Source organism: Ostrea edulis, chromosome 7 (assembly GCF_947568905.1).
Source record: "Ostrea edulis chromosome 7, xbOstEdul1.1, whole genome shotgun sequence".
Lineage (NCBI taxonomy): Eukaryota > Metazoa > Mollusca > Bivalvia > Ostreida > Ostreidae > Ostrea > Ostrea edulis.
The window spans coordinates 81,387,411-81,415,289 of record NC_079170.1 but is presented as its reverse complement, the minus strand read 5'-3'; the positions used below and the strand labels follow the sequence as shown (position 1 = coordinate 81,415,289).

General features: G+C 34.1%; 2 protein-coding genes and 1 long non-coding RNA gene across 7 annotated transcripts in view; 1 reads left to right on the top strand and 2 right to left on the bottom strand.

Moving 5' to 3' along the window:
• Positions 1–27,879, top strand: part of LOC125657049 (general transcription factor 3C polypeptide 1-like) — a 172,641-nt gene that overhangs the window by 15,894 nt on the left and 128,868 nt on the right. For all 4 annotated transcript variants that reach the window (XM_056145465.1, XM_056145467.1, XM_056145469.1 and 1 more), the window contains exons 7-12: positions 17,705–17,878; positions 19,848–19,963; positions 20,920–21,023; positions 23,028–23,241; positions 26,073–26,176; positions 26,463–26,624. In XM_056145465.1, the coding sequence (XP_056001440.1) occupies positions 17,705–17,878; positions 19,848–19,963; positions 20,920–21,023; positions 23,028–23,241; positions 26,073–26,176; positions 26,463–26,624 (874 nt within the window). The remainder of the gene's footprint in view (positions 1–17,704; positions 17,879–19,847; positions 19,964–20,919; positions 21,024–23,027; positions 23,242–26,072; positions 26,177–26,462; positions 26,625–27,879) is intronic.
• On the bottom strand, positions 621–4,717 carry LOC125657052 (E3 ubiquitin-protein ligase TRIM71-like). 2 transcript variants are annotated; one of them, XM_056145470.1, is made up of 3 exons: positions 4,426–4,701; positions 3,183–3,408; positions 621–2,468 (listed from the first exon to the last, which is right to left on the bottom strand). In XM_056145470.1, the coding sequence occupies exon 3, from the start codon at positions 2,445–2,447 to the stop codon at positions 786–788; it is 1,662 nt and encodes a 553-aa protein (XP_056001445.1). In that variant the 5' UTR covers positions 2,448–2,468; positions 3,183–3,408; positions 4,426–4,701; the 3' UTR covers positions 621–785. The 2 variants fall into 2 exon arrangements, with proteins under 2 accessions (XP_056001445.1, XP_048743648.2); XM_048887691.2 differs by lacking the exon at positions 3,183–3,408 and having other exon boundaries at positions 4,426–4,717.
• Positions 6,428–14,733, bottom strand: LOC125657055 (uncharacterized). Its single transcript, XR_007363176.2, has 4 exons — positions 14,635–14,733; positions 11,963–12,047; positions 11,304–11,359; positions 6,428–6,812 (listed from the first exon to the last, which is right to left on the bottom strand). It is a non-coding gene; the product is annotated as an uncharacterized LOC125657055 (long non-coding RNA).

The following is a 27,879-nucleotide window of genomic DNA, read 5'->3' as shown; positions in this document are numbered from 1 at the left end:
GGAGTAAATATCTTATGATGAGAAAAATGACACTAGGTGTTGGAGTAAAATGTCTTAATGATGAGAAAAATGACACTAGGTATTGGAATAAATATCTTATGATGAGAGAAATGACACTAGGTATTGGAGTAAATATCTTATGATGAGAAAAATGACACTAGGTATTGGAGTAAATATCTTATGATGAGAAAAATGACACTAGGTATTGGAGTAAATATCTTATAATGAGAAAAATGACACTAGGTATTGGAGTAAAATGTCTTAATGATGAGAAAAATGACACTAGGTATTGGAGTAAATATCTTATAATAAGAATAATGACACTAGGTATTAGAGTAAATATCTTATAATGAGAAAAATGACACTAGGTATTGGAGTAAATATCTTATAATGAGAAAAATGACACTAGGTATTGGAGTAAAATGTCTTATGATGAGAAAAATGACACTAGGTATTGGAGTAAAATGTCTTATGATGAGAAAAATGACACTAGGTATTGGAGTAAATATCTTATGATGAGAAAAATGACACTAGGTATTGGAGTAAATATCTTATAATGAGAAAAATGACACTAGGTATTGGAGTAAAATGTCTTATGATGATTAAAAGCAGATCCACACTTATGTTCTCATTGACAATAGCAATGTTTGAATTTTATTTTGACAAAAAACTTTGAATGAATACATTAGCAAACATTGTTGTGTAGATATCACTAAAACATGTATGTATCAAGAGCACTGTGTGAACTCTGTCATTATCTGATGTCTGTATGTGATATCATGTGTTTATTTCATGTACTGAATCACTTTCACTTCTCCTGATTTATATAACCCTACCCACAACCTCCCCTTACTGTCCACACTCAGTCCCTGAGGTTTATCTAGTCCACAATTGTCCACACATCTCAGGAACTGTCCGTTCTGATCCAGGATGTGTAGACAGGCATTGTTGTTATCTGCCACAATGATCTGACTCATGGAGTTTGTCACTATATGTCTAGGATAAAATGACTTCTTCCTCCTGGCTGGTGTACCGTCGTATCGGAATCGGACTCTTCCTGACTTGTCCACCACGACCACGGTGTCAGCATTACCATCAGAGACACAGATGTCTCCATTGTTGTTCTCCACCACACGCAGTGGGTATATCCCTCTTTTATAGATTGGTTCTCCATCTTCATCTCTCTCTATTTCCTGTTTCTCTGTGTGTCCCTGATAACGGATAATTTTATATTGGCTTGTATCAGTAGTACACATACTGACCAGGATGTCCCCTGACTTAGTACAGCATAGTTGTTCTGGATGCCAGCCCCGTGGTGTGGTTATCAGTGTCTCTGTTCTCCCGTGTCTGACAATGTTCACAGTTCTCTTGTGAGCATCACTGTATACCAGTTCTCCCTGTCTGGTCACTGTGATGTCACCAGGCCAGTCTGGACATGTGGTGGTGACAGTGTCCCGGACAGACCCGTGTATGTCAACACGTCTTATGGTTTTATTGTCACCACTAACCCAGACTTCATCCACTCCCACACAGGCAACATTGTATAGAGGATTAACTCCAGTAGGAATGGTTGTAATTGATTTGGCTTGCTCTAATAGCTTTTGTATAGATAAATAGGAGACTTCCTCTGTCAGACTGGACAGTGTTGTCTGTGTCAGGCTAGCCTTGTATTCTTCTAATTCCAGGCTGAGTTCTCTCCCTTGGACTGTGTTAGTTTTGAGTGATGGCAGTTTGACATCAAAATCAGTAGGCATGTTTCTGTATTCCACGAGTTTGGATTTGTAGTTAGTGACTGCAGACACATTGTTTGACTTCAGAATTTCTTTATTTTGTTGAACTGTTTGGGTCATGTCTGGAATTTGATTTTTGATTTTTGATTGGTGAGAGTTTAGAGCAGCCAGGAGATTCTCTTTTATGGACTTCATCAAAGAACCCAGATGATTGAAAATGGTGTCTACTTCTTGGTGCCAATATTTTCTGTGCTTTTCTTTTTCTTTGTCCAGTTCATCAAATTTGGCCATTATAATGGATAGTTTGTTTTCTGTTTCTTCATTTTTCTTCCTGTACCGTGGAATAATGGTGGATTCAATTTCTTTGGTTTCCTTTTCAAGTTTCTTTTTCTTGCCATTGAAAATATCAGACATGCCTCTATATCTGTGTCCATTATGGGAACCAAGTATGCATTTCAGGCAAACTGGAACATCACATTGCTGGCAGTGGGCCTCGCATCTCTGGTTCGAGTGAAATTCACACTCAGGAAAAACAAGTTGTATCTTTCTGTCTTTGAAATGAACGATGTCATGTTGTTGGTACTTGAGCTTGTCCACGTGTTTACTAACACAGTCCACACACAAACTGAGTTGACAGTTGTTACAGAACTGCTGGGTAGGCTTGACACAAAGGTCACAGGTGATGACCTCTTGTGCCCAGGTGGTGGGTGTGGCCATTGCCTGTGTTAGAAACCAGATCTATAAATAGATCAAGAAATAAGAATCAGTCATTATTTGTACTCGTGTAAATGTAATGGTAAATTAAAATTGAATGAATGTGATTGAAAAATTGAGTATGTGAAGTTGTTGTCATTTTGACGTTTTAAAATATGTATATGATAAGGCCTCAGTTTTAATTTATTGGTTTACGGATTTTAAAAAAAAAAATTAGAAAAAAATAAATAAACATTTTTAATATCTATCGTTGTTTTATTTTCAAACCAAGAAATAAGAAAACTGTGTCCTAAAGTGTCCCGTGGGGAACTGGGTTAGAATAATTTCTCAGTACCTATTGCTTGTTTAAAGAGGGGACTAAATGGGGAGGTCCTTCGAATGAGACTGCAAAAACTGAGGCCCCGTGTCACAGCAGGTGTGACATGATAAAGATCCTATCCTGCTCAATGATAAAGGTCACTCTTTGCTTAAAAGTTGTAAGCACTGAGCATAGGCCTAAATTTTACAGCCCTTCACAGGCGATGGCGATGTCTCCATATGAGTGAAAAATTATTGAGTATATATACAACCAACCTACCATAATATACATGTACATTGTATGATACTGTAAATGTAAAGTATGTATCAAGAGCACTGTGTGAACTCTGTCATTATCTGATGTCTGTATGTTATATCATGTGTTTATTTCATGTACTGAATCACTTTCACTTCTCCTGAATCATACAACCCTATACCCACCCACAACCTCCCCTCACTGTCCACACTCAGTCCCTTAGGTTTATCTAGTCCACAATTGTCCACACATCTCAGGAACTGTCCGTTCTGATCCAGGATGTGTCCATCCACCTTTTAGCTGTTTAGCTCATCCGAGCTAAAGGCCCAAGCGAGCTATTCTGATCTGTTTGTTTTTGTCATATCCTTATAATTTTTTCACATTTCATCTTTTCCAAAATCTTTGGGCCATCTGAATTTCAATCAAATTTGTTACAAATCATCCTTGGATGAAGGGGATTAAAGTTTGTTCAAATAAAGATCCATGCCTCCTTGAATTATAAGGAAGATAATCAAGAAAAGATAGCATGGTTCAATTAAAAATCTAAAGAATCAGTGGGCCAAAATTGAAAAATGAATTTAAAGCTTCCTGACACATAGTAGACTCAAGTTTGTTCAAATCGTGGTCCAACGAGGGTAGGGTGGGCCACAATAGGGAATCAAAGTTTGACATGGGAATATATAGGAAAAAAAGATTGAAGTTTGTCCAAATAATGCATAGGACTCTTATTCTGTTGCATAGTACATCTGTATAGACATGATCCAGTGGGTTGTTACTATATATAGGACAAGCCTCCCTTGTTATCATCAGTTACTCATTGTTAGATGGACCGATAGCTATAGCCACAAACTCAAAGAGGATTTTAATGATAACAGAGGAGACAGTACAGGCTCTGTTTTTTAATAAAATGAAAAAGTTTGAAACTAGTAATTAATTCTCTTTTAGAATGATTTATCTTTTACTTTGGATACCTACCCTTTATGAAGAAATCCATCCCCCTCCCACCTCCCAGTACAGAGGGATGTAGATAAATACACAGGCTGTTTAGTTGTGTGAAGAAAAGAGATGTTGTGTAATGTAATCTTGGGTTCCCATCCTGGTACAGAGGGGTGTAGATAAGACAGGCTGTTTAGTTGTGTGAAGAAAGTAAATGTTGTGTAATGTAATCTATGGCCCCCACCCTGGTACAGAGGGGTGTAGATAAGACAGGCTGTTTAGTTGTGTGAAGAAAGTAAATGTTGTGTAATGTAATCTTTGGCCCCCACCCTGGTACAGAGGGGTGTAGATAAGACAGGCTGTTTAGTTGTGTGAAGAAAGTAAATGTTGTGTAATGTAATCTATGGCCCCCACTCAGGTACAGAGGGGTGTAGATAAGACAGGCTGTTTAGTTGTGTGAATAAAATAGATGTTGTGTTAAGTGTTACATACCTTTTACTTTGGATTCCGGTGTGTACCTTGAATGAAGAAATCCATGACCGACGCCCCGATATTCTCCCGAGGTTGGAAAGTACTTTCGGTTTGATGAATTGTACTTCCTGCTTGATTTACCTGGCTGATCACTAAAGACTGGAGTCCCGTGTTGTACAGTGTGTTTATCTTTTGTATTCAGTGTTGAAAAGTTTAAATGTCTGATTACAATCTTGTCTAATACCTGCACAAAGACACCCCTACTAACGTTATTGTTATTTAAATTTACACCACGTGGGTTTTTTGACCCATTAAAAGGTTAGAGGTGAGGTCAAATTCCGCAGTGAAGGAAACCGGAAATAAATCTGCCAAAGCTATAGTCATTTTCTATATACTGTAATAGACATGTATCATCAATGCAAATTAGAAAATTCAATTAAGTACTGTCATACCAGCGATGATTGTGAAATAGTGAAAAGCTCAGGAAGTTAAAGTCATTTAAAGATTTAGATTGTAGTTTAACTGATATTTAGTCTTATTGTCGTGTCGGGGGGGGGGGGGGGGGGGGATGGTATGGGCAACGGTAATAATTCCATTGTTTATAACATATGCAAATAAAGAAATTGGGGAGACTGCTTTCTTCCATTTTTCATTTATAGTGGTATTTAGGGTAAAGACATGTATTCATGGTGAATTTGTATAAAAATTTTATCTTTGGTAGTAAGTTTTTAACACCCCCTCCCCCTTCCGAATTAAGAAATCATGAATTTTTTCGAACTTAGGAGAAAAGTTCCCTCTCCCCGATTTAGGATTTTGTAGAGTGGGCAAGTCACAGGACAAAACAATTTTTTTTTTCTCTTGTCAAGGAGAAAATGTGCGATTCCTCCCTTAAAGTATAATTGCGACTCATATAAACTGCACAAAATAATATATCACATTATAAGTTAATCATCAACGTCACAGAAAAAATGAAATTGATGTTATTGTTAGATTCTATTACTACACTTCTATAGCATGCTATTTTTAGATTTATTCCTCTTTAAAGATATCTCATAAATTTTATAAGATATCTTATTAAACTTACAAGATATCTTCTAAAGTTTATGAAATATATTAATTGTATCCTTTATAATTGGATATCTGATAAAAGATGATAAAATATGTTATATATTTTATAAGTTATCTTCTAAAACATATATCTTATGTCTTTTAAGATATCTCAAACTTAATAAGATATTTTATAAGATATCTCAAAAACGAAATTTTATAAGACATCTTGTTAACTTTATAATGTATCATATGAATTTACTTTTATAAGATATATATCATAAAACATATAAGATATCTTGCATGTATATTATAAGATATATCAAAGTTTGAGCTATATTTTTTTTTTTAAATTGTTTATGAGATATCTTATAAGATATGTAAGATAACTTATAAAGCTTGTGAGAAATCTTATAAAACATTTAAGATATTTTATGTTTTATAAGATATCTGTTAAACATTATTTCATTTGATATACAAGATATCTTATAAAGCTTAGGAGATATCTTTCATAATTTATAATATATATCTTAAATATTTTATAAACTATATATTATATGAGATATATATCATATAAGATTTATTAGATATCTTATCAGAAATAGAAGATATTTCATAAATTATATATGAAATCCTTAAAGGAATACCCGGTAGATACATTGTATAAATATGGCGTGCCATACACCTCACTTAGGAAGAAGCTAGATTAGCAGGATTTATACAATTATATGAATATATACATATTTTCTATATATCTTAAGAAATATCTGTGAAAAGCCTAATGTGCATTTTCATAAATTTAAAACTTAACGTACTAATTTTACTCTTTATGCTAAAGCAATTCATCAGCAAATGTGAATTATTACTACGGTTGTGCTCTGCAATGCATGCAAGCAGGTAGTTATAGTTATACAGTATCAAAGTTGGTTAAGAAGTACTATGTACAAGTTACTACTCATAAATGGAAATTCAATGGTTGAAATTTTCCACATTTATTGAAATATACATAGTTTTCTTATCTATATGTATTGATCAGAAAGTAAGACAATGTTACACCACTGTATCTGCAAAATTTTTTTTTAAGTCTTAAATATTAAAGAAATTAAACCTTTAGAGTGGAAATTTTTAGATGCAGAAATTAATAAAATTTAATTCAATATCAGTATACATGTATATACATACATTTCAAAGTTATAACAATTTCTTAAAAATTCTTGGAAGTTATTTTTATAACTTTAGTCTGTGACATGCACTTTAGAGCATCCCAGATTACAGGATTTGAAGGTAGATCCTTAAATGTAAACTGATGAATTCATTTAGGAATGTGCACTGCACACCAGCTATTTCCTCAAAATGAATCTCTGAAAGAAAAAAAAATTCACAATGATCAATATAAGCTATCTAAATTTTATTTTCCAGTATGAAATATGAATACTGATTGATTGTCTTAATTACTCCTTCTAGATATCTATTCTGTTTCAATTTAGTATCAATAGCATTAAAGACAAGAGGCCCATGGACCACATTGCTCACATGAGTTACCTTGGCCCATATATTTAAAGATTGTTCTTGTATATTTGCATGTAAAGCTTTGATCCTTATTGTGGCCCCAACTTACCCCTGTAACTATGATTATTACAAAATTGAATCTGCACTATGTCAGGAAGCTTTCATGTGAATGTAAATTTCGTTGTCCCAATGGCTTCTTGAGAAAAAGATTTTCCCTATATATTTGTATGTTAAACTTTGATCCCCTATTGTGGCCACACCCTTCCCCTGGGGGGGGGGGGGGGGGGGGGCATAATTTTAACAAACTTAAATCTGCACTATGTCAGCAAGCTTTGACATAAATGTAAGACTTTCTGGCCCAGTGATTCTTTAAAAAAAAAATCAAAAGATTTTCCTTATATATTTGTATGTGAAATTTTGATCCCCTATTGTGGCCCCATCCTACCCCTGGGAGCTATGATTTTAACAAATTTGAATCTGCACTATGTCAGGGAGCTTTCATGTAAATATAAACTTCTGTCTTACTTTCTGATCCATTGGTTCTTGAAAAGATGTTATATTTTCCCTATATATTTGTATGTAAAACTTTGATCCCCAATTGTTGCCCCATCCTACCCCCGGGGGCCATGATGTTATCAAACTTGAATCTGCACTATGTCAGGAAGCTTTCTTGTAAATTTGTGCTTTCCTGGCCCAGTGGTTCTTGAGAAGAAGATTTTTTAAAGATTTTCCCTATACCTTTGCATGTAAAACTTTGATCCCCTATTGTGGCCCCATCCTATCCCTAGGGGGTCATGATTTTAACAAACCTGAATCTACACTATACCAGGAAGCTTGCTTGTAAATTTCAGCTCTTCTGGCCCTGTGGTTCTTGAGAAGACTTTTAATGAACCCACCCTATTTTGTGATTATCTCCCCTGTGAAGGGTGGCAAGTTAGGCTGAAATTAACACTATGGTTCTGGAGAAGAAGTTGAAAACGTTGAACAGATGGACTGATGACAGCAAAAAGTGATCAGAATTGCTCTTTCAAGCTTTCAGCTCATGTGAGCTAAAATCAATTTGGAATTTTTCTTTGCTATGTGATTTATCTCTACCTACACTGCATATACACTATGCCTATTTTACCAGAAAGAAAAATTTTAATTATAACTTTACATATATATTTTATGATTTTTTTTTCAAAATAGATATTTAATATAATTAACATTTTATTCACGGGCAGTGAATGGACGGACAATTTTACCTGTCCGTGTTTTTGATAATTTTCTTTGTCAAAATCAGATATTTACCTGGATTATTTTGACTTAGAGTGTTCCTAAAGGTAAAAGGTAACTATACTTTTTGCTTTTTGCAATTTTTCTAGTAGCAGAAAACTTTTTGAAGCAGATTTCTACCTAGTGACTCAAGTGAGTAGATACTCACATTTGTGTATATTTGTGTTATTACAAACTATGGCAATGGCAGTGCCAGCTCAGATGTTGAAACCAGTGTTCTTGAAGAATAGTGAAATACAAAATGATAGAAATAATAAAATCTCTGACTTTGAGATTGCAGTACAATTGTCAAAGAAGATCGATGATGTAAAATGCATTCAATTAGACAGAGACCTGTGGCGGATCTATGTGGATTCTTTAAGCAGTAGATCTAAACTGGTCACCGAAGGATTTGATCTTAGAAGTAGGAACGTACAGGTATATGCAAACAATCCGTTTTCAACAGGTACCGGCAATCCAAATGAGCAGGTACTTAAAATTACAATCAAAGGCGTTCCTTTGTCCGTCGACGACTCTGCCGTAAGAAACATGCTTGATCAGTTCAAAGTTTCTCTATGCAGCAGTGAAATAAAATACGAAAAAATAAGAAATCCCAGTACCCTCAGAATGACAGAGATCTTGAATGGAAATAGATTCGTGTATGTTAAACCCTTTAAAGAGGGGGAGTTTCTACCCCGATCCTGCATGTGCGCCGGGATTCAGTGTTTGTTATTTCATAAGGGCCAACCCTCTCTCAAGCGTTCTCCTAGATGTACAAAATGTTGGAGCAATGAACACTTTACAAATCAGTGTGATAGCGTTCAGTGTTGTAAAGCCTGTAAAAAACCAGGGCATAATCCAGGAGATGAAAAGTGTGAGCTCTATACAGAGGCGGACATCCTTTCAAATTTTCACCTTAACGATATCAAAGTATTCGGTTTTACAAATTGGATGAAAAGTGGATGATCTGTTTAATGAAATTGGATTCAAGGATATTACTGATTTTTCAAATCTTACAAACAAACATAACTGGTTGTGTGAATATAAAATACTAAGAAATGTTTTTAATAAAATAAGTCAGAATGTTTTTAATAAAATAAGTCAGAATACCATATAGAAAAAGAAAACGTGTTTTTATTTAAAAATGGAAAAATTGAATCTATAATTGGCAAATCTTGTAAATTCTTTTACGACATTTTTGTTGATGACAAGTTTCAAAGATCATATATGGAACGTATGTGGGAAAAGACTTTTATGTTGGAAAAGTCAGACTGGACTAATATTTATAGAAATAATGTATGTAAAGTTGTTGATAAAAATGTTGCTGAATTTAACTACAAACTTTTGCATAATCTTTTATGCAACAATTATCTACTTAGCAAATGGAAAAAAGATGTTCATAGAAACTGTACATTTTGTGCTGATGTCATTGAAAACAATGCACATTTAATTTTTGAATGTCAAAATGTAAGACAGATATGGAATACTGTTGAAATGGTGCTTGAAATTGACATTCGATGGAAACATATTGTTCTCGGCTTTTTTCATGAAGATAATCCTAAAGTGCATACATTTAAATTTGTGATTTCATATATTGCTTTCAGAATTTACAAAAGTAAAATGATGTTAAGACTTGAAAACAAAACTGAAAGTGTGAATAATCTGTTGATACAGGTTAAATTAGACTGTTATAGAACATACTTAACATTAAGAAAATCAAAGTATGATTTCCTAGATCACAAATTATTTGAGAGACTTTCTTTGTTACTTTAATGCTTTATATTATAACACATGTATTGCAATAATCTGTATGTACTATGTATCTGATATTCAGTTTCCAACAATAGCATTCCACCAGTACTTGAGGGTGACCTGTTCCTCAGTACTTGTTGTTAGGGGAGTGGTGAACTGTTTGTGATTTTAAGTAGATTAGATTTTGCATACTGATATAATTTTGACACCTAAATATACTTTGCTTTTTTTTTAGTTGAAAAATATTGCTATCTAGCATGTAAATCTTTAAGTGTAAAAGAAAAACAATATTATCAACTATACTGTTTGATATCATGTAGATATATTTCTTAAATATGCATACATGTATAGTTAACACATATATATACATATATCCAATCCATGGAGCCCCTGGCACCCTAGGTGAGGATTATTCGGGGGTCTCTGCGGAGACATTACCCCCAAATATCAAATGTATGTTAGCTAGAAATAAAAGATATTGAAAGGAAAAAAAAAAAAAAAAAATTTTGGTATTTTAAATATTGTGGCAATATCTTTCTATATTTAAACTAAAGTTTAATGCTAAAGGGGAAATGAGCAGATCTTTCATGTCAAATTTGATTATGCATTTTGTGAAAATAAAGTGAAATTTGATGAAAAAAAACAACAACAACAAAAAAAAACAACATTTTATAGAAGAGAAACAAAAATACCATAATCACAATTTAAAACTAAAGATTGTTTATTAGGAAATACAAATGTCTCCCTGAGCTCCCCAAGTTGGAAGTTCTCCAAATGAAACTGCCCCTTATTGTACTGTATGGTATTGAGGAGAAAGCATGAGCAGAAGCATATAAGCATTTATGAACTCCGATAAACCATATAGAAGTGTTCACAAATTATTTTATACCCTCCACCCCTAAGATTTTAAGAAAACAATTGGATCTTCCCTATCCCTACAATATATGGCAATCTGCAAATGGCATTGAAGTATTGTGAAAAGTTTAAGTCTAACTCTGATAATCCATATCAGAGGAGAAGCATTCACAAGCTATTTAAACATCTTCCACCCCTCTTAGATCCACTATAACTTTTAGGAAAATAATTGGATCCTCCCGTCCCAACAATATGCACATCTCCATATGGCATTGAAGCATTGTACAAAGTTTCAAGTCTAGCGGATAAGCCATATACGGTAGGAGGAGAAGCGTTCACAAGAATTTGTGACAGACAGATGGACAGACAGAAAATACAAAAACAATGTCTCGATCCCCCTGGAAGAGGGGAGACATAATAAACTAACTGTAACATCATGCTTCAAAATACTAACAATTTATACTAAGACACTGAATACTTACAATTTACACATGCAAGACACAGTACTATTTGATGGGCAGCAATTAAAACATGGCTTCTAAAAGGAAAAAAATCATGCACTTATTTAGTATGTAACAAAAAATGTAATATTATGAAATTATACGATTTGTCAGTAATTAAGATTCAGTATTCCATGAAACAGTGTGTGTCATCTGCAAGTGTACTATATACTCAACCAAGACTGAAATACAGAAAGTGATAGCATAAGCAATAATGTATCTCTTAATGAAAATATTTCTAAGATCTGCTACATGTATAATTATTAGCTTAATTCTTATAATCTTAAATTTTTTGACTTGTATCTGATGAAAGTTTTGAGGTAGAAATTGTGTTTGTGCCTTTGTATGCATGTACATAATTTGTAAATGTAGTTGTACCCCCAAGTAGATTTTACATAATAAAACACTGAACACATATACATGTACTTCATAAGTTCTGTTACATGTACATATACAACCATGCATAAAAAGATGTTTAAATACTAGAACAATTTTTTAAGAAACAAAATTATCTGCATGCAGTGTATAGCTTGGTTAAAAATTTAAGGACAGGTAAAATGATCTCGCTTCGTAGACAGAATAATCTCCTTTAAAATCTTGAAAACATAATCATTACATTCAATTATAGGAAGATGTGATACCTTGACAAATCTAGGATTCCTTTGAGGATCTCAAAATACATTTGTTCAAAGGGTGGTGAATCACTCAAAGTCCCCAAAAAGTACACTGAAAGCAGACACATGCACAAATATGTATTATGATTTGAAATTTAGGCTAAAAATATAAATTGCTGTGCAAGTCAAAATAATGGCAAGAGAAAAAGAATCCCACTTCTCTATGATACACTTCCTTGTATTGAGGTGTACCGAAGACGAGTCGAATATACCAGTCTAATTTCAATTCAGATTGGAACATATAATTCGTAACTTTTTTCTTTAACTGTAAACAATTAAGTTTTAATATTCTGATCACAATCTCCATTTAAACAAATTAATTGTGTCTTATTGAACTTACTTTCACTTGTCAATGAAACTTTTAGATTTAGTTTGATTAAAATTCCTTATTATAGATAAAATTGAATTACAGATGTCAAACAATGTTTCTTCAATGATCTCTTCAACAATATATGTTTATTTTAAAAACTAAGGGTAGTGTGTTTAATTTTTGGTCAGAAACACAATATTTATTTGATGCCTTAATTTATGCTTTTAAATTTTCAAAACTCCATCAACATGCAATATAATAAATATTTTGATCAGTTACAATTGTATTTAATTCACAATTTTTTTTTACAATTTAAGGCAATTCAGTTAAATATATAGCACAAACTAAAACATGTAAAATAATTAACATTGCACAGTCAGCTTTTCATTAAAGGGAGCTTATAATTACAAAATTCTTTACTTTAGGTTAAATAATACTCAGTGCACACTATGATCCTAACTTGACCAAACTTGAAAAAAAAAATCCATGTAATATGATCATGCAAAATAATTTCTTCTCCTAAATTTCTAGAACAGCTTCTGGATGATCACAGCTCAATTTTGATTTCTGAGACTTATAACTGTTTAATTATGTTGCGAAATGAAATACTAAAAATGAAACAGCAAAGGTTTCTTACAGACAAAATATAGTTGATGTATATTAAAACAATAGTTAATTACAGTGTAGTGCAACGTAATCCTAATTGTGATTCAATTATTTGATTTAAGATTTTAAATTTTTGTACAGATTGTCCTCTAACATACAGATACATGACTAATCTAAATATGAAAAAGATTATTGATATTATTACATGTATGTTTCTGTAATTATAAGTTTGTAATTGGAATAAGTAAATCTAAATTAATTAAAAAGATCAGAAATGCATGTAGGTATTTCATTCATAAAAGGAGAATTGTTTTTTTTTTTTTTTTTTAGAAATGACTTATGAAAATATGTACTGCTTATATTATCAATAAAGGAAAAAGTTATGATGTATATCCATATATATTGTCCCGTCACATTAATATATGTGTTAATGATTAATATATATCATAAATGCTTGCATAAATAAACATTAGTAATACATGTGTGTGGTTACAGAAACTCAGAGCTATAAACTGCCAATCTGTAAATGAGTATGAGACCTGCACCACTCAGGAATTTTAAATGTTTTCTACTATCATGATTTAATATATAAATCAAAGACTGCGATATTTTGCTACATATAAGAAGATTGATGCATGATCTGATAAAAAATTTTAATTAATGCATTGTCCACTGGTGTCTAATATGCACATTTTTTTTTACCAGATTTAATATGTTATAAATGACAATTACAACCCTGCATTAGATACAGGGAGGATCCTGTTAAATATAATGCACTGTCCCCTGATGTCCTTTGCAGTTTTGTGATCAACTTTTAAAATTATCACTGGTACATTATATACTTTGGCAATGGTTACTATATATATACATGTATACATCTAGTCATGTTCTAATTTCCATTTATTGTTGCTTTCCCTCCACTTAAAAAAACAATCCATAATTGGTCACCTTTGAGCGTACATACATGTAGTGTATGAAAAGGGTGCTATATAAATATGGTATTATTATTATTAAATCATATCATATAAGGAAAAGTTGGAATTTTTCATTTACATATGTACCAAATGATAATCATACAAATACATGTCATATACTTTTCATTCATTCTAATTTTCTTAGGTGTGCTGCATGCATCAATGAGTTTAATTATCAAAATCTTTACATATCAAAAAATTATGAATGGGTAATATACACACCCCCTGGTCACCACAATAGATCCAATCAATAAAATTTACTTTCTTCATAAAATAAATTCACTTGATCTATACTGCTAGATTAGGAAAATGATTATGTTTCCATCAAAGAAATATTAAGTTTAGAAATTTTAAGATACTTGCAATGCATCTTTCTTTACTTGTAACATGCACATTCACAGATACATACATGTATATACCTCAAACATGAAACAGACTATAATATTTTCTGCGTGGAAATGGTAACATTTTAGTGTTTGATAAATTGAACACAATCCCTATGCAACATTAATATTTAATTATGGCATTTGAAATAGAAAGATGCCCTCTCAATATTTTTTTTCACGATAATCAAGACTTCTTTCAAAGTTGGCCTAGGTCCAAATCTAAGGACGATAACTCTTTCTTACCATTTCTTATTTAAGCTTTATTAGCTGATGGCATTAGGAAAATAATGCATTGATACGTAGATCTATATATTGCAAAAACAAATAAAGCACAATATACCATAATTTCTAATTGATACTTACATTAACACTGGAATTCCTTAAAGCACATCCATATCCGGTAGAAAATTCACTGGGTCTCAGGTAGTTCGCGTTGGAGTCTCGGAGCAGCGAGATTATATTTCATTCGATAGTCTTTGATTTTACGCTCTACTTAACACCAATAAAGAATATGTTCCGAACACGTTAGTAGGGGTGAAAGAGTTATTCCCCTTGGTACATATTGATATGTAAAGTCCTCTGGACTCCTCACTGTGACCCCGCCAGTAACTTAAGGAAATCAATGTATAATAAGCAGCACACTGTAGGAATTTACATGGATCAATCCTGTTTTTCTTGTTAACTCAGCTGAGATTTTCAGATAAAAGTCCTGTCATCTGTAAACTTTTCACATTTTCAAGTTTTCCTCTACAAAAACTGCACCATTCACCTATATTGACTAAAAGGCATCCTTGAATAAAGGACATTGCATATTGCTCAAATGAAAATATCTATGTTAAAAGTTTTATAAGTGAGAAAATACACCACTTTCCTCCCTGTTTTGCTCACCTGAGCTGAAAGCTGAAGTGAGATTTCCTGATCACCCTTTGTCTGTGGATCTTCGCCAGAACCATTGAGCCAATTTCAATCAAACTTGACACAAATCATCCTTGGGTTAAGGAGGTTCATGTATTCTCAATTAAAGGGCAATGCTCCCTTCAAAGGGGAGATAATAAAGAAAAGGCAAAAATAAGGTGGTGTCATTTGGAAATCTTCTCATATTAGAATGATTGGGCCAAAAAAGTTGCAATTTATATAAAAGCTTCCTGACATATAGTAGATTTAATTTTTTTTAAAATCATGTCCCCCCCCCCCCCCAGGGGTAAGGTGGGGCCACAATTGGGGATGAAGTTTTACATGTAGATACATATGTATACTGGTATAGGAAAAATCTTTAAAAATGTCATGATGTCATGATGGTCATATTAATATGCAAGCATCCACAGTTAGTGCCGATTCAAATTTGTTCAAATCATGATCCTGGGGGTGGTTTGGGGCTGCAATAGGGGATCAAAGTTTTACATAATTCAACATCATTAAAAATCTTCATTTCAACAACAGAAGGGCCATGGTTAGTCATATTGGTATGGAAGCATCTTCAGGTAGTTCAAGGGACCTGACATAGGGTGGGGCCACAATAGCAGATCATATATGGGAATCAGAATAATAAGATACAGGAAATTGATTTCAACAAATTCTTTTAAAGAATAGCAGGGCTACACTTAATCATATCAATCTGAGAATGAAAATGTTCTGAAGTTGTTTGGATTCAAGTCCCCCCCCCCCTCCCCCTCCCCTCGCCCCAACGAAAGTCAGGGAACATGTTGTTTTGTCCTGTCTATTTGTCCAAAACTTTAACCTTTCTCCAAACTTTTGAATTGTGAGTGATTATAGGGTTTTTATGTTTCATTTGACCATTCCTCAGTGCAAGACTTGATTATGCACCAAACTACTCTTTTAACACCTAGGCAAAATCTCCTGCACTATCAAAGGTAGGGCTTTCATAATTTGTACATGTATATAGATTTCTTATGGCAAGACCTTGCAGTTCATACTGGATCTTTAACCTAGACCTCGTGGTTTGACCAAAGTTTCAAAATTTTAATAAAACTTTAACCTTGCTCATAACTTTTGAAGGCCTCCGGCTCTCTTATTTCATATAGGTACATTCCTCGAGGCAGACCATTCATTTTGGTACAAGATTTTTAACTATGCATGGCCTTTGATTTTGACATACATGTATTAAGACTGCCACGGTGGCCAAGAGGTTAGAACATTCGACCCGCATGCGGAAGGCCGGTGTTCGAATCCCGGCCGCGACAGACCTAAGTCGTTAAAACAGGTAGTGCCAGTTCCATCGCCAAACGCTCGGCATCAGGTGTGACTGTCTCGGGTCCTTGGAGATGACCTTAAAAACGGATGTCCCGTGTCACAGTAGGTGTGGCAAGCTAAAGAACCCTCACTGCTCAATGGCCGTAAGCGCCCGAGCATAGGCCTAAATTTGAAGCCCTTCACCGGTCTTGTTGACATCTCCATATGAGTGAAAAATTCTTGAGCGAGATATAATAATCAATCAATCTCCTGAACTATATAAGCTAGGGCTTACATTTTGTATGGTAAATCCTCTCATTTCATATTTTTGAAACATAGATTTCTTATGGTAAGACCTTTCATTTCATACCATGATCTTTGACCTTGTGAGTTTGACCTTGGGATTTGACTAAAATTTCAAAACTTTATCTGAAGCTTTAACCTTTATAACTCTTGTGGATTTCATACTAAATATATGTATTCCTTGTGTTTTTAACCTTGTAACCTTGACCTTGAAGTTTGTTTATTTTTAAGGAAAGTATAAGGCTAGACAATATGTTATAAACTGTTTAAGGTAGCGAGGGCTGTCACATATATACATCTGTAGATTCCTTATGGCAAGACTTCTCACTAGATGCCATGCTGTTTAACCTCAGAGTCTGAACCAAATATCAATACTTTAACCAAAACTTTAACCTTGCTCATGTCACTTTTGAATGGCGAATGCTCTCATGAAAGGTGAAGATAATAAACAGTGATCAATTTCATAACTCCTATAAGCAATACAAAATAAAGAGTTGGGCAAACATGGACCCCTGGATATACCAGAGGTGGGATTAGGTGCCTAGGAGGATTAAGCATCCATGTGCATTCCTTTTGACAAAACCTTCTTTTGGTATCAAAACTTTTGACCTTGTTAGCTCACCTAGTGAGCTTTTCTGATCAACTGCTGTTGTCTGTCATCAACTTTTTCAAATTTTCATTTTCTCCAGAACCACTAGGACTATTTCAACCAAGCTAAAAAAATGTTTACAAGAACTTCATTTTAAAAATCATAATTGACTGAAAATATCTGAACTGTCAGGTTAATATGTACTTCTCTTATTTCTCTGTGTTTGTGTGAATGTTTGAATGTGATGCTAGTGGATTACTAGGTTGTTCTGTTTCGACCTGACTGACAGAAATTAAAATGACTGGCATCAAGAGAATTATTGCTTCTATGAAAATTTCCTTTACGTTTCAGAGTATCACTGTTTACAACAAAAAGGGACAGAACTCTCTACGTCGTTTATTTCACCTGACCCGATTCTACCAGCAGTACCAATCCAAGTACACAATACTGACAAATATAGTGGCTAATTACCTGAACAATCAACCAATGAAACGCCAGGAAATTTCTAAAACAAGACAGGAGTGTGTAAGTATATACCATACTGTAAAATCAACCAATGAGATGCCAGGAGATTTCTAAAGCAAGACAGGAGTGTGTAAGTAATTAATGTACCATACTACTCCAAAACAGTACTCCCGGCACGGCCAGCAACAAAACAGTTTGTTATAACCAAACTTCATTATACAGTAAAACATGGTTATAGTGAACCTCCAGGGCCAGCGAAAAACGGTTTGTTATAACCAAACTTCATTATACGGTAAAACACGGTTATAGCGAACCTCCGGGACCAACAACAAAACAGTTTGTTATAACCAAACTTCGATCATTATACAGTAACAGGTCATTATAGTCAAACTTCATTATACAGTAAATCATGGTTATAATAAACCCCAAGGGCCAGTGAAAAGCAGTTCATTATAACCAAACTTTATCATACTGTAAATCACGGTTATAGCAAACCTCAAGGGCCATAAAAATATAGTTCATTATAATGAAACTTCATTCCATCCAATGAAATTTTTGCTATTTTCCTCACATAGGAGAGTAAACATCACTTTGCAATGAGTATGAATTTGTTAAAGTGTATTCTTTATGGGTGTGTTTTACTGTAATCTAGTCATTATACATGAAACATTGATATACATGTAGACAGTCAATACATTTTTAAATATGATTCAAAATGTTAGAAAGGAATTGGTAATTTAAACAAGTCAAGGGTATATATACAAAATCTCGCTTCTTACTTAAGTCTTTTCTCAGTTAATGATTGCCTGACAGTTAAAGGTGCTTACTTAAGTCTTTTCTCAGTTAATGATTGCCTGACAGTTAAAGGTGCTTACTTAAGTCTTTTCTCAGTTTATGGTAGTCTGACAGTTTAAGGTGCTTACTTAAGTCTGTTTTCAGTTTTTGGTAGTCTGACAGTTAAAGGTGCTTACTTAAGTCTGTTTTCAGTTTATGGTAGTCTGACAATTTAAGGTGCTTATTTAAGACTGTTCTCAGTTTATGGTAGTCTGACAGTTTAAGGTGCTTATTTAAGACTGTTCTCAGTTTATGGTAGTCTGACAGTTTAAGGTGCTTATTTAAGTCTGTTTACAGTTTATGGTATGCTCGCAGGTTAAGGTGCTTACTTTAGTCTGTTTTCAGTTTTTTATGGTAGTCTGACAGTTTAAGGTGCTTATTTAAGTCTGTTTTCAGTTTATGGTAGTCTGACAGTTTAAGGTGCTTACTTAAGTCTGTTTTCAGTTTATGGTATGCTCGCAGGTTAAGGTGCTTACTTAAGTCTGTTTTCAGTTTATGGTATGCTCGCAGGTTAAGGTGCTTACTTAAGTCTGTTTTCAGTTTATGGTAGTCTGACGGTTTAAGGTGCTTACTTAAGACTGTTCTCAGTTTAGGGTAGCCTGACAGTTTATGGTAGTCTGACAGTTTAAGGTGCTTACTTAAGTCTGTTTTCAGTTTATGGTAGTCTGACAGTTTAAGGTGCTTACTTAAGTCTGTTTTCAGTTTATGGTAGTCTGACAGTTTAAGGTGCTTACTTAAGTCTGTTTTCAGTTTATGGTAGTCTGACAGTTTAAGGTGCTTGGCAAAGCTTAGCAACAAAGAAGTCCTGGGTATGATTCCAGGTAGCGACATTAAACTTGATACCTTTCAAATAAATAGTGACTGCCAACCATTAAAAGTGAAAGTCATTGGTCTTAAGGACAATATCATTCACTGAGGTCACATGTCATGGTAGACTAGGGCATGATAAAGAGTCCTCGCTGCAACAGTTGTCAGTGCCCCTCAAAGTATTTGGCACATTGCTAACAGCTGGTAGCATCTTAAATATGTTTGATAAAGATTTTTAGTTGATATTTTATACAACAAACACCGTAATTACAATACTTCTTCACTAAAGTATGATATACAATTCAATAGAGATTTAACAGACCTTTAGGTGGATATTGCCTGTAAAAAGGGCCATTATCGATCATATACGTTTCAACCTTTATTGCAGGGAATAGACCAAAAGAGTTTTAAGAAGTTGTACCAATGCTCGAAGAGGTTCCGAGTGGTTGCTCTGCCGTACAATGAGATGTACCCTGACAGTCCGGAAAGGGAATGGTACACACAGTAAGTCTGACTAGTCATACACAGTAAGTATTGTTGTTTGTTAGTACCCAGACAAGGATAAGATTGTGGTCAGTACCCAGACAAGGATAAGATTGTGGTCAGTACCCAGACAAGGATAAGATTGTGGTCAGTACTCAGACAAGGATAAGATTGTGGTCAGTACTCAGACAAGGATTAAGATTGTGGTCAGTACCCAGACAAGGATAAGATTGTGGTCAGTACTCAGACAAGGATAAGATTGTGGTCAGTACCCAGACAAGGATAAGATTGTGGTCAGTACTCAGACAAGGATAAGATTGTGGTCAGTACTCAGACAAGGATAAGATTGTGGTCAGTACCCAGACAAGGATAAGATTGTGGTCAGTACTCAGACAGCTACGGATAATGTTGTGGACACACAGTGAGTCTAATTAGTCATACTATAAGTTTGCTGCTATGAAATTCTGCAGATTTTATGTGACCGCAGACTTTAACGGAAATAAGTACTGTGCATAAAAATGTATGATTACAGTATATGAGTAATATCTTACAATGAAACAAAGTGTCAAATGATAAACTCCATCTTGTTTATCACCCACAGTAACGCAGTCGTTCCTCAGTGAGAAATTTGGATGTGATGAATAACTGTAAAACAACTTTATTCATGACAAATTTATTTCGCGATTTACTAGTGATGAACTGGTTTTGGCGACTAATATTCGCAACCAAGATAATCTTAAATGTACAAGAAACATTAAAGGACTGGTTTGCAGCGAGAAATATTTGCGATGAGGTTCTACTATAAACCTTGCAAAAATTTCTTGCATGCGAATAAAAGTTGGTTTACAGAATTAGGAAATGACAGTGTTTATAAATTCTTATCTTTAAATAGGATAAAGGTGTATTTGTGCATTCACTCTCCTAGTTTGTGTGTATGTGAACACTGTTATATTGGAGGTTGTATGATTTTGTTGTAGAAAGTTGGGGATAAAAATGATCCGGGTTATTGAGGTTTTGGAAGAAGAAGATGAAAGTGATGATGAGGAGGATGAAGATGGGAAGACGATTCGCATTTCTAAAGGTTCTTATCTCTTATCTAGTTTTTCTATGCGTCATTCTTCACAGTCTTTTTAAGTTTAGAAATGAAGACTACTAGTATATCACTGAAATGGCTTGTTTTGATATACGTGTTTCAAAGATTTTTCTCTTCTTTGCTACATTTATACAACAACTGTAATACATAAGAGCTGACTTTATATTTTTACTTGCAACAACCAGGAACTATCAAAATAGGCTAACTCTAAAACAGACATAATATATAACCCAAGATTTTTGTTGTTGTAAAATCGAGACAGAATGCATTAGAATTCTACATGGAATATCATGAAAAATTATATATTATTGACATATGTTGTGCATAACCTTAATGTTCATTGGTGTAAACCCTAATAATTCACAAACTTGGCAATAAGCTCTTTGCTTATTTGAATTTTTGTTCTCTACCGAGATATCTTGAATATGACATACATGTATTACATCTATTTGTGTGATATCACAAAAACATTTTCAAGATCAACAAGTGCAATGTTTCAATCTCTCTCAATTAGTTCTAGCACTATATTGCTTTAAAAATTTATGTTCAAAAACTTCATTTAACAAAAGGTCTTCTGGCTTAAGAATAAAGATATTTTATGCAAATTTCAATGCATCCCTGTTTTCAAGTGTAAATGTATGGAAAATATGGAGAACTGAAGATGTTCATAAGTACATGTTTGTGCAAAGCTAACCAAACTTCTGCCAGAGTTCATTTGCACACAAACAATATCAGTGTGCGGAGAAGCAGAGGACTATGGTTAGCATGCAAAGCTTTCGTGCAAATGGAAACAGTTTTTTGACCAATCAAATTATTTATTTATTTATTTTAAAATTATTATTTTTCAACATTCTGTAAATAGTTCATGATATATCTTCATAATATACATGTAATATAGAATTAAAGAAGTGCTTATGAAAAAAATCAATCAAATCATTGATCTAAGACCGAAAAATTTGATAAACAGTTTCTTAATAGGCAAAAATTTTTATTTTGATGAGGTAGGCATTAAGGTATATTTTGTTTTACTAGGCTGTAGCATGAGTTATCTTTCCTTTTTACGTTGAAGGAAACATGAGTTACCCTTTCTTTTTCATGTACATGTACATGTTTATTTATAGTATATAGACAATGACATTTTTATTTTTGGCCGGATTGCACAATGTGCAAACGGCTTATAAAATAGTGAATGTCGGGGTGGAGGGGTGGGAGGGTGTCCCTGTTATAGCTAGGGTACCTACTTTGTGTAATCAACTCCTCTCACACCTCCAAGTTGTTATTCCTCAAACTTTGTATAGTTGTTATGGATACACTGAAGATATGCATGTGCCTTTTGGAAAGTGATCAGACATTTTCGAAAAATTTGCATGTAGTTGAACTTGAAAGTTCAAGCAATATGTCTTGAATAGATGGTAATTATTTTTGTAATCAACTTACAGCATTTATTCGACATCCTTCAGACATTTCGAATCTGTTTTGGAGGAATTGATGATGTGCATGTGCTTCTGGTTTTTTTTTTGGGGGGGGGGGGATTCTACATTTAATATTTAATTTTTCCAGTATGCTTTGTACTGCATTCTCTATGATAAATAACATTTTTTAAAGCAATCCGGCCATTTCAGAATCTGTTTTTGGATCAATTTTTATAAAAAGTTTTCACATTACTTACTATGAAGTGTACATTCAATAATTATTAGATAGAAAAATATACTTAAAATTTTATTCAAACCTTCTGAAAGTTTTGCATAAAAGTCCATAACACAAGAGTTATCTCATTTATATAAGTAAGCAAACATATTTAAAAAGTATTCCATGTGGAGCCTGAGAAACAACAACTGTTGTTGATTTTTTTGGCCTTAATTAGTTGTAAGATGTTTTTATAGAATGACACCCCCCATGTTGTCCTCTTAATTACAGACTTTATTTGACATTATAGACAGGTGAAAATTAGTAGCATTATTGCTAAATTAAATTTTTTTTATAATTCATCAGATGCCTCGGTTTACCCTCAAGTGTATGAGCGATCGATTCTCCGTCAAGCAATGGATGTGTTGGAGGAGGCGGGGACGGAGGGCGTGACGAACGATCAGCTGATGAGGAGGCTGAGTAAGGACAGTCTGGAGACGCGCATGATTCTACGCATGATGGAGCGGCGGGGTTTAACCACCACCCTAATGGTGGAGGTGGGGAAGCAAAAGATAAAAGTGTGAGTGACATCCACTGAGATCAGTATTTCTTTTTTGCAAGGTAAAATTTCGTATGAAATAACTATTTTTACTTTTCTTTTTTTTTTGGTGAGTAAATGTTGTTTATTGGCATTTATAGGGTTAGGATTTTCACAAACCCCTACATTCCAACCTAACCAGTGGATATGGGGTAATTAATATGTAAAACAATATGTATACAACAAGCACTCACAAATAAAGAAGAAAAGAGGACAGAACAGTATGAAAAAATGGTATAATACTCTGTCTACATATTCCTTATACAAAAAGTAGGCCAAGGTTTAAAGGTATAGGACAGTCATATAATGACAGTCTTTGCATGTAATTTACTAAATTGTATACTTAACAAGATCCATACATATAGCAATATAAATTATAAAATTTTATTGTAGTAATTAGGACTATACGGACCGTGGATATCGGCCTGGATAGCTCAGTGGTTAGAGCACCTGACTAGTAATGCAGGGGTCCTGGGTTCGATTCCCGGTCCAGCCACAGATTTTCTACTCTCTCCTATACTACATTTGGTGCCATTGACCACCCCTGGTGGTAGACTACCAGGGGCAAAATGAACCTGGGTTGATATTGAAAGACAATTATAAAAAAAAATTATAATTGATCTTAAGGAGGGAGGAATGTAGTAATTAGGGCTATATGGACAGTGGATATCGGCCTGGATAGCTCAGTGGTTAGAGCACCTGACTAGTAATGCAGGGGTCTCGGGTTCGATACCCGGTCCAGCCAAAGATTTTCTCCTCTCTTCTTTATATACTACATTATTATTGTATTCTAAGTTGCCCTATCATTACTATCAAAATGGATATCTGATTATTGACACCCAGCTTTAGTGACTGTTGGGTCCAGGATAACCAGTGCAGGTCCATAACTGGTTTTATTCAAAACTCGAGTTTCTTATTTTATTAGATATTCAAGGGACATAAGTCTTGTCCTGAAAATGAGCATAATTATGTTATGTTCTCAATGCAGGGTATTTACTCTTTTTTAATTTTTTTTTTTTTTTTTTTTTTTTATAAATGTCTTTCCTTCAGCTGATGTCAATTCTATAGATACATTTACATGCAATAGACACAAGTGTTCTTGATGATCTTTTGAAATGAAATATACAAGGGATAATTTTAAAAACAGCCAATCAGAACCATCCCTTGAGTTTCATAACATGTTGATACAACTGTGCCAGACTGATGAAACAAAGTTGATAGAGATTTCATTTTACTGTCTGTCTATCAGTCTGAAGGTAATGATGACCTTTTCAAATAGATTTTTCAACCTTTTCGTATGATAGATATAAATTCTATCCATTCCAAAGCTTAAAATCCTAGAGTATTGCATATACCTCGTACAAATGGTAAAATAAAAAATACACTAGCCCAAAAAACATCTAAATTTGTTCAATGCCAGTTTGGTTGGAACAGATGCCTTCATTGTAATTGTGGCCTTGCATTTTTTACCAATTAAAATTTTCCCAGTTTTTAAAAACCTCTTTTTACAGTTGAAGTACATAATTGAATTTGCACTAAGCAGAGGCGCGTTTTACAAAAGAACTTGCGACTTACGACCACCTTTACTTACTGGAATTTTCAGGTCATTGTAATATCATTCACTTCAAATGCAAAACATTTTTTTAAAAATGTTGAAAATTAAGCCTTAGAAAAGTTTTACTTCATTCATTCAAAGTAATAACTGTGTAATACAATATAAGACTTGCGACTTTTTCGTTAGTTGTTTTGTAAAATGGGCCCCAGAACGATAAATCGTAACTACTTGGCTATTTCCGTAATGGCAAATGAACCTCGTATGTGGATCGAAGTCTGTTGCCATGTGTACACAAATGTAACTATGACATCACAGTTGTACGTTACAATATGAAACGCGAGCTTTCAAATGCATCTAAGATATCATACATATCTAAGGTATTGTACCACTATTAATTTCCACTTATATGTTTATGTATTAGAATGAATAAGACGTTAATGATACCAAAACTGAGTCTGGTGAAAATAAAAATAACACATTATACAGGGATTCGGTTCTGGCCTTTTAACTTCATCCACAGGCGCGCTTTCGGCGAAGAAATGCATCGATTTGATGCAATCCTTGCGCCGATCCACGTCCAAGTCTTCTTACCAGTTACGGAAAAAGATGAGCGCGTGATCCGATTGCAGAATGATATGCTTACCAATATTTTGGAGTATATGATGAACAAATATATGGAAAAACATACACCCGACCACTAATAACTTGATCAGTTATTAATATTACTGATAAGCTAGTGGATCTGTTTTAAGTCATGTGATCTGTATCTGCTAATATATAACAAAATAGGAATGTCATTTTTCAGATTAAATGTGATTGTAAAATGTGCCTTACTGTTTCAAATTCTCTAACATTGCAAGGATAGTCTTTATGTAGTATCTCTCTTCTTGAAAGCAGAAATGAAAATAAATTTAGATGGGGAAAAAATGGGTGGAGTTGTGTGTGTATTTTTATTGGATTTACTTTGTCTTTTCGGGGATGTTTTCTGTATGACAACAAATTCTAAAGACCTCTCACTGGCCTCATGAGAGTCAACCATAGTTCAAAATTTGTGGCACTTTGCATACAGCTGGTGATGTCTCGATATGGATGAAACATTCTGGAAGGGACGTAAAACAAATAAATTAACAAACAATAATGAAAAGGTTGTCATAAATTTGGTGAAACAAAGGGAGCAAGAAACAAAACATAATGAGGTGTAATGTAATTGATATTTTGCGTCATGGTTCTTAATTGATTTGAAATTTTGATTTTGTAGGAGTGTGTCCAAATCTTTTGTGGAGGGAAACAAATTGATTAATCAGATTAATAAAGAGAAGGAGAAGCTTAAACAATCCCTAAAGGAGATCCAGGACAAGCAAGGTAAAGGGACATAACTTTGTTAGAAATAAAGAAAAGGTACATAACTCTGTTATTCTGTTGGAAATAAAGAAAGGTACATAACTCTCTTAGAAATAAAGAAAAGGTACATAACTTTGTTAGAAATAAACAAAAGGTACATAGCTGTTAGAAATATAGAAAAGGTACATAACTCTGTTAGAAATATAGAAAAGGTACATAACTCTGTTAGAAATATAGAAAAGGTACATAACTCTGTTAGAAATAAAGAGAGAAGAGAATATTTATAGATTATTTACATTTCCCCCAGAAAATCCTGAGAAATCTCCAATGGAGAATAAAGATGGAAAGGCATCTGCTGCTAAAGGAAAGAAAATAGAAGAGGAGGGAGAGAGAGATAAAGTAATAGAGGATGAACTTAAAGACATCGTACAGAATGTCAGCACAACAAACCGACACTTCCGGTCAGACGGTGAGTTAGTCACGTACAGAAATAATGCACAACAAACCGACACTTCCGGTCAGACGGTGAGTTAGTCATGTAGAGATATAATGCACAACAAACCGACACTTCCGGTCAGACGGTGAGTTAGTCATGTAGAGATATAATGCACAACAAACCGACACTTCCGGTCAGACGGTGAGTCATTCACGTAAAGATATAATACACAACAAACCGACACTTCCGGTCAGACGGTGAGTTAGTCTTGTAAAGATATAATACACAGCGAACCGACACATCCGATCAGACGGTGAGTTAGTCATGTAAAGATATAATACACAGCGAACCGACACTTCCGGTCAGACGGTGAGTTAGTCACGTACAGAATGTCAGCACAACAAACCGACACTTCCGATCAGACGGTGAGTTAGTAACGTAAAGATATAATGCACAACAAACCGACACTTCCGGTCAGACGGTGAGTTAGTCATGTAGAGATATAATGCACAACAAACCGACACTTCCGGTCAGACGGTGAGTCATTCACGTAAAGATATAATGCACAACAAACTGACACTTCCGATCAGACGGTGAGTTAGTCATGTAAAGATATAATGCACAACAAACCGACACTTCCGGTCAGACGGTGAGTTAGTCACGTAAACATGATAAAGATATAATACACAGCGAACTGACACTTCCAGTCAGACGGTGAGTTAGTCACGTAGAGATATGATACACAGCGAACCGACACTTCCGATCAGACGGTGAGTTAGTCACGTAAAGATATAATGCACAACAAACCGACACTTCCGGTCAGATGGTGAGTTAGTCATGTAAAGATATAATGCACAACAAACCGACACTTCCGGTCAGACGGTGAGTTAGTCACATAAACATGATAAAGATATAATACACAGCGAACCGACACTTCCGATCAGACATACAATGTTTTATGAAGTTTATGACATTTTGTATGTATTGTGACGTTCTGTCAGAAGACCCCATTCTCACACACGGATTCATAACTTGTGTCATCTTCAACTTTGAAACCAACAGATGATTGATATTTACAAGACTGATCTTAACTAGATTTTCCCCAACAAATTATTTTGCATGCAAATGGTATGAATATTTCACGCAAATACATCATGTTTTACTTTTCATCTTAGTTCTTTTTATGAGAATTTCATGTGAGAATTACGAGTATTTCCTGATGATTTGGTTTTCGATGATTGTATTTTGTGGAGTATACTTTTATTATCTTCAATATATTTTTGATACA

Excerpts from the sequence above, each read along its gene's own strand:
- LOC125657052 (XM_048887691.2), bottom strand. The coding sequence starts at position 2,447 with ATGGCCACACCCACCACCTGGGCACAAGAGGTCATCACCTGTGACCTT.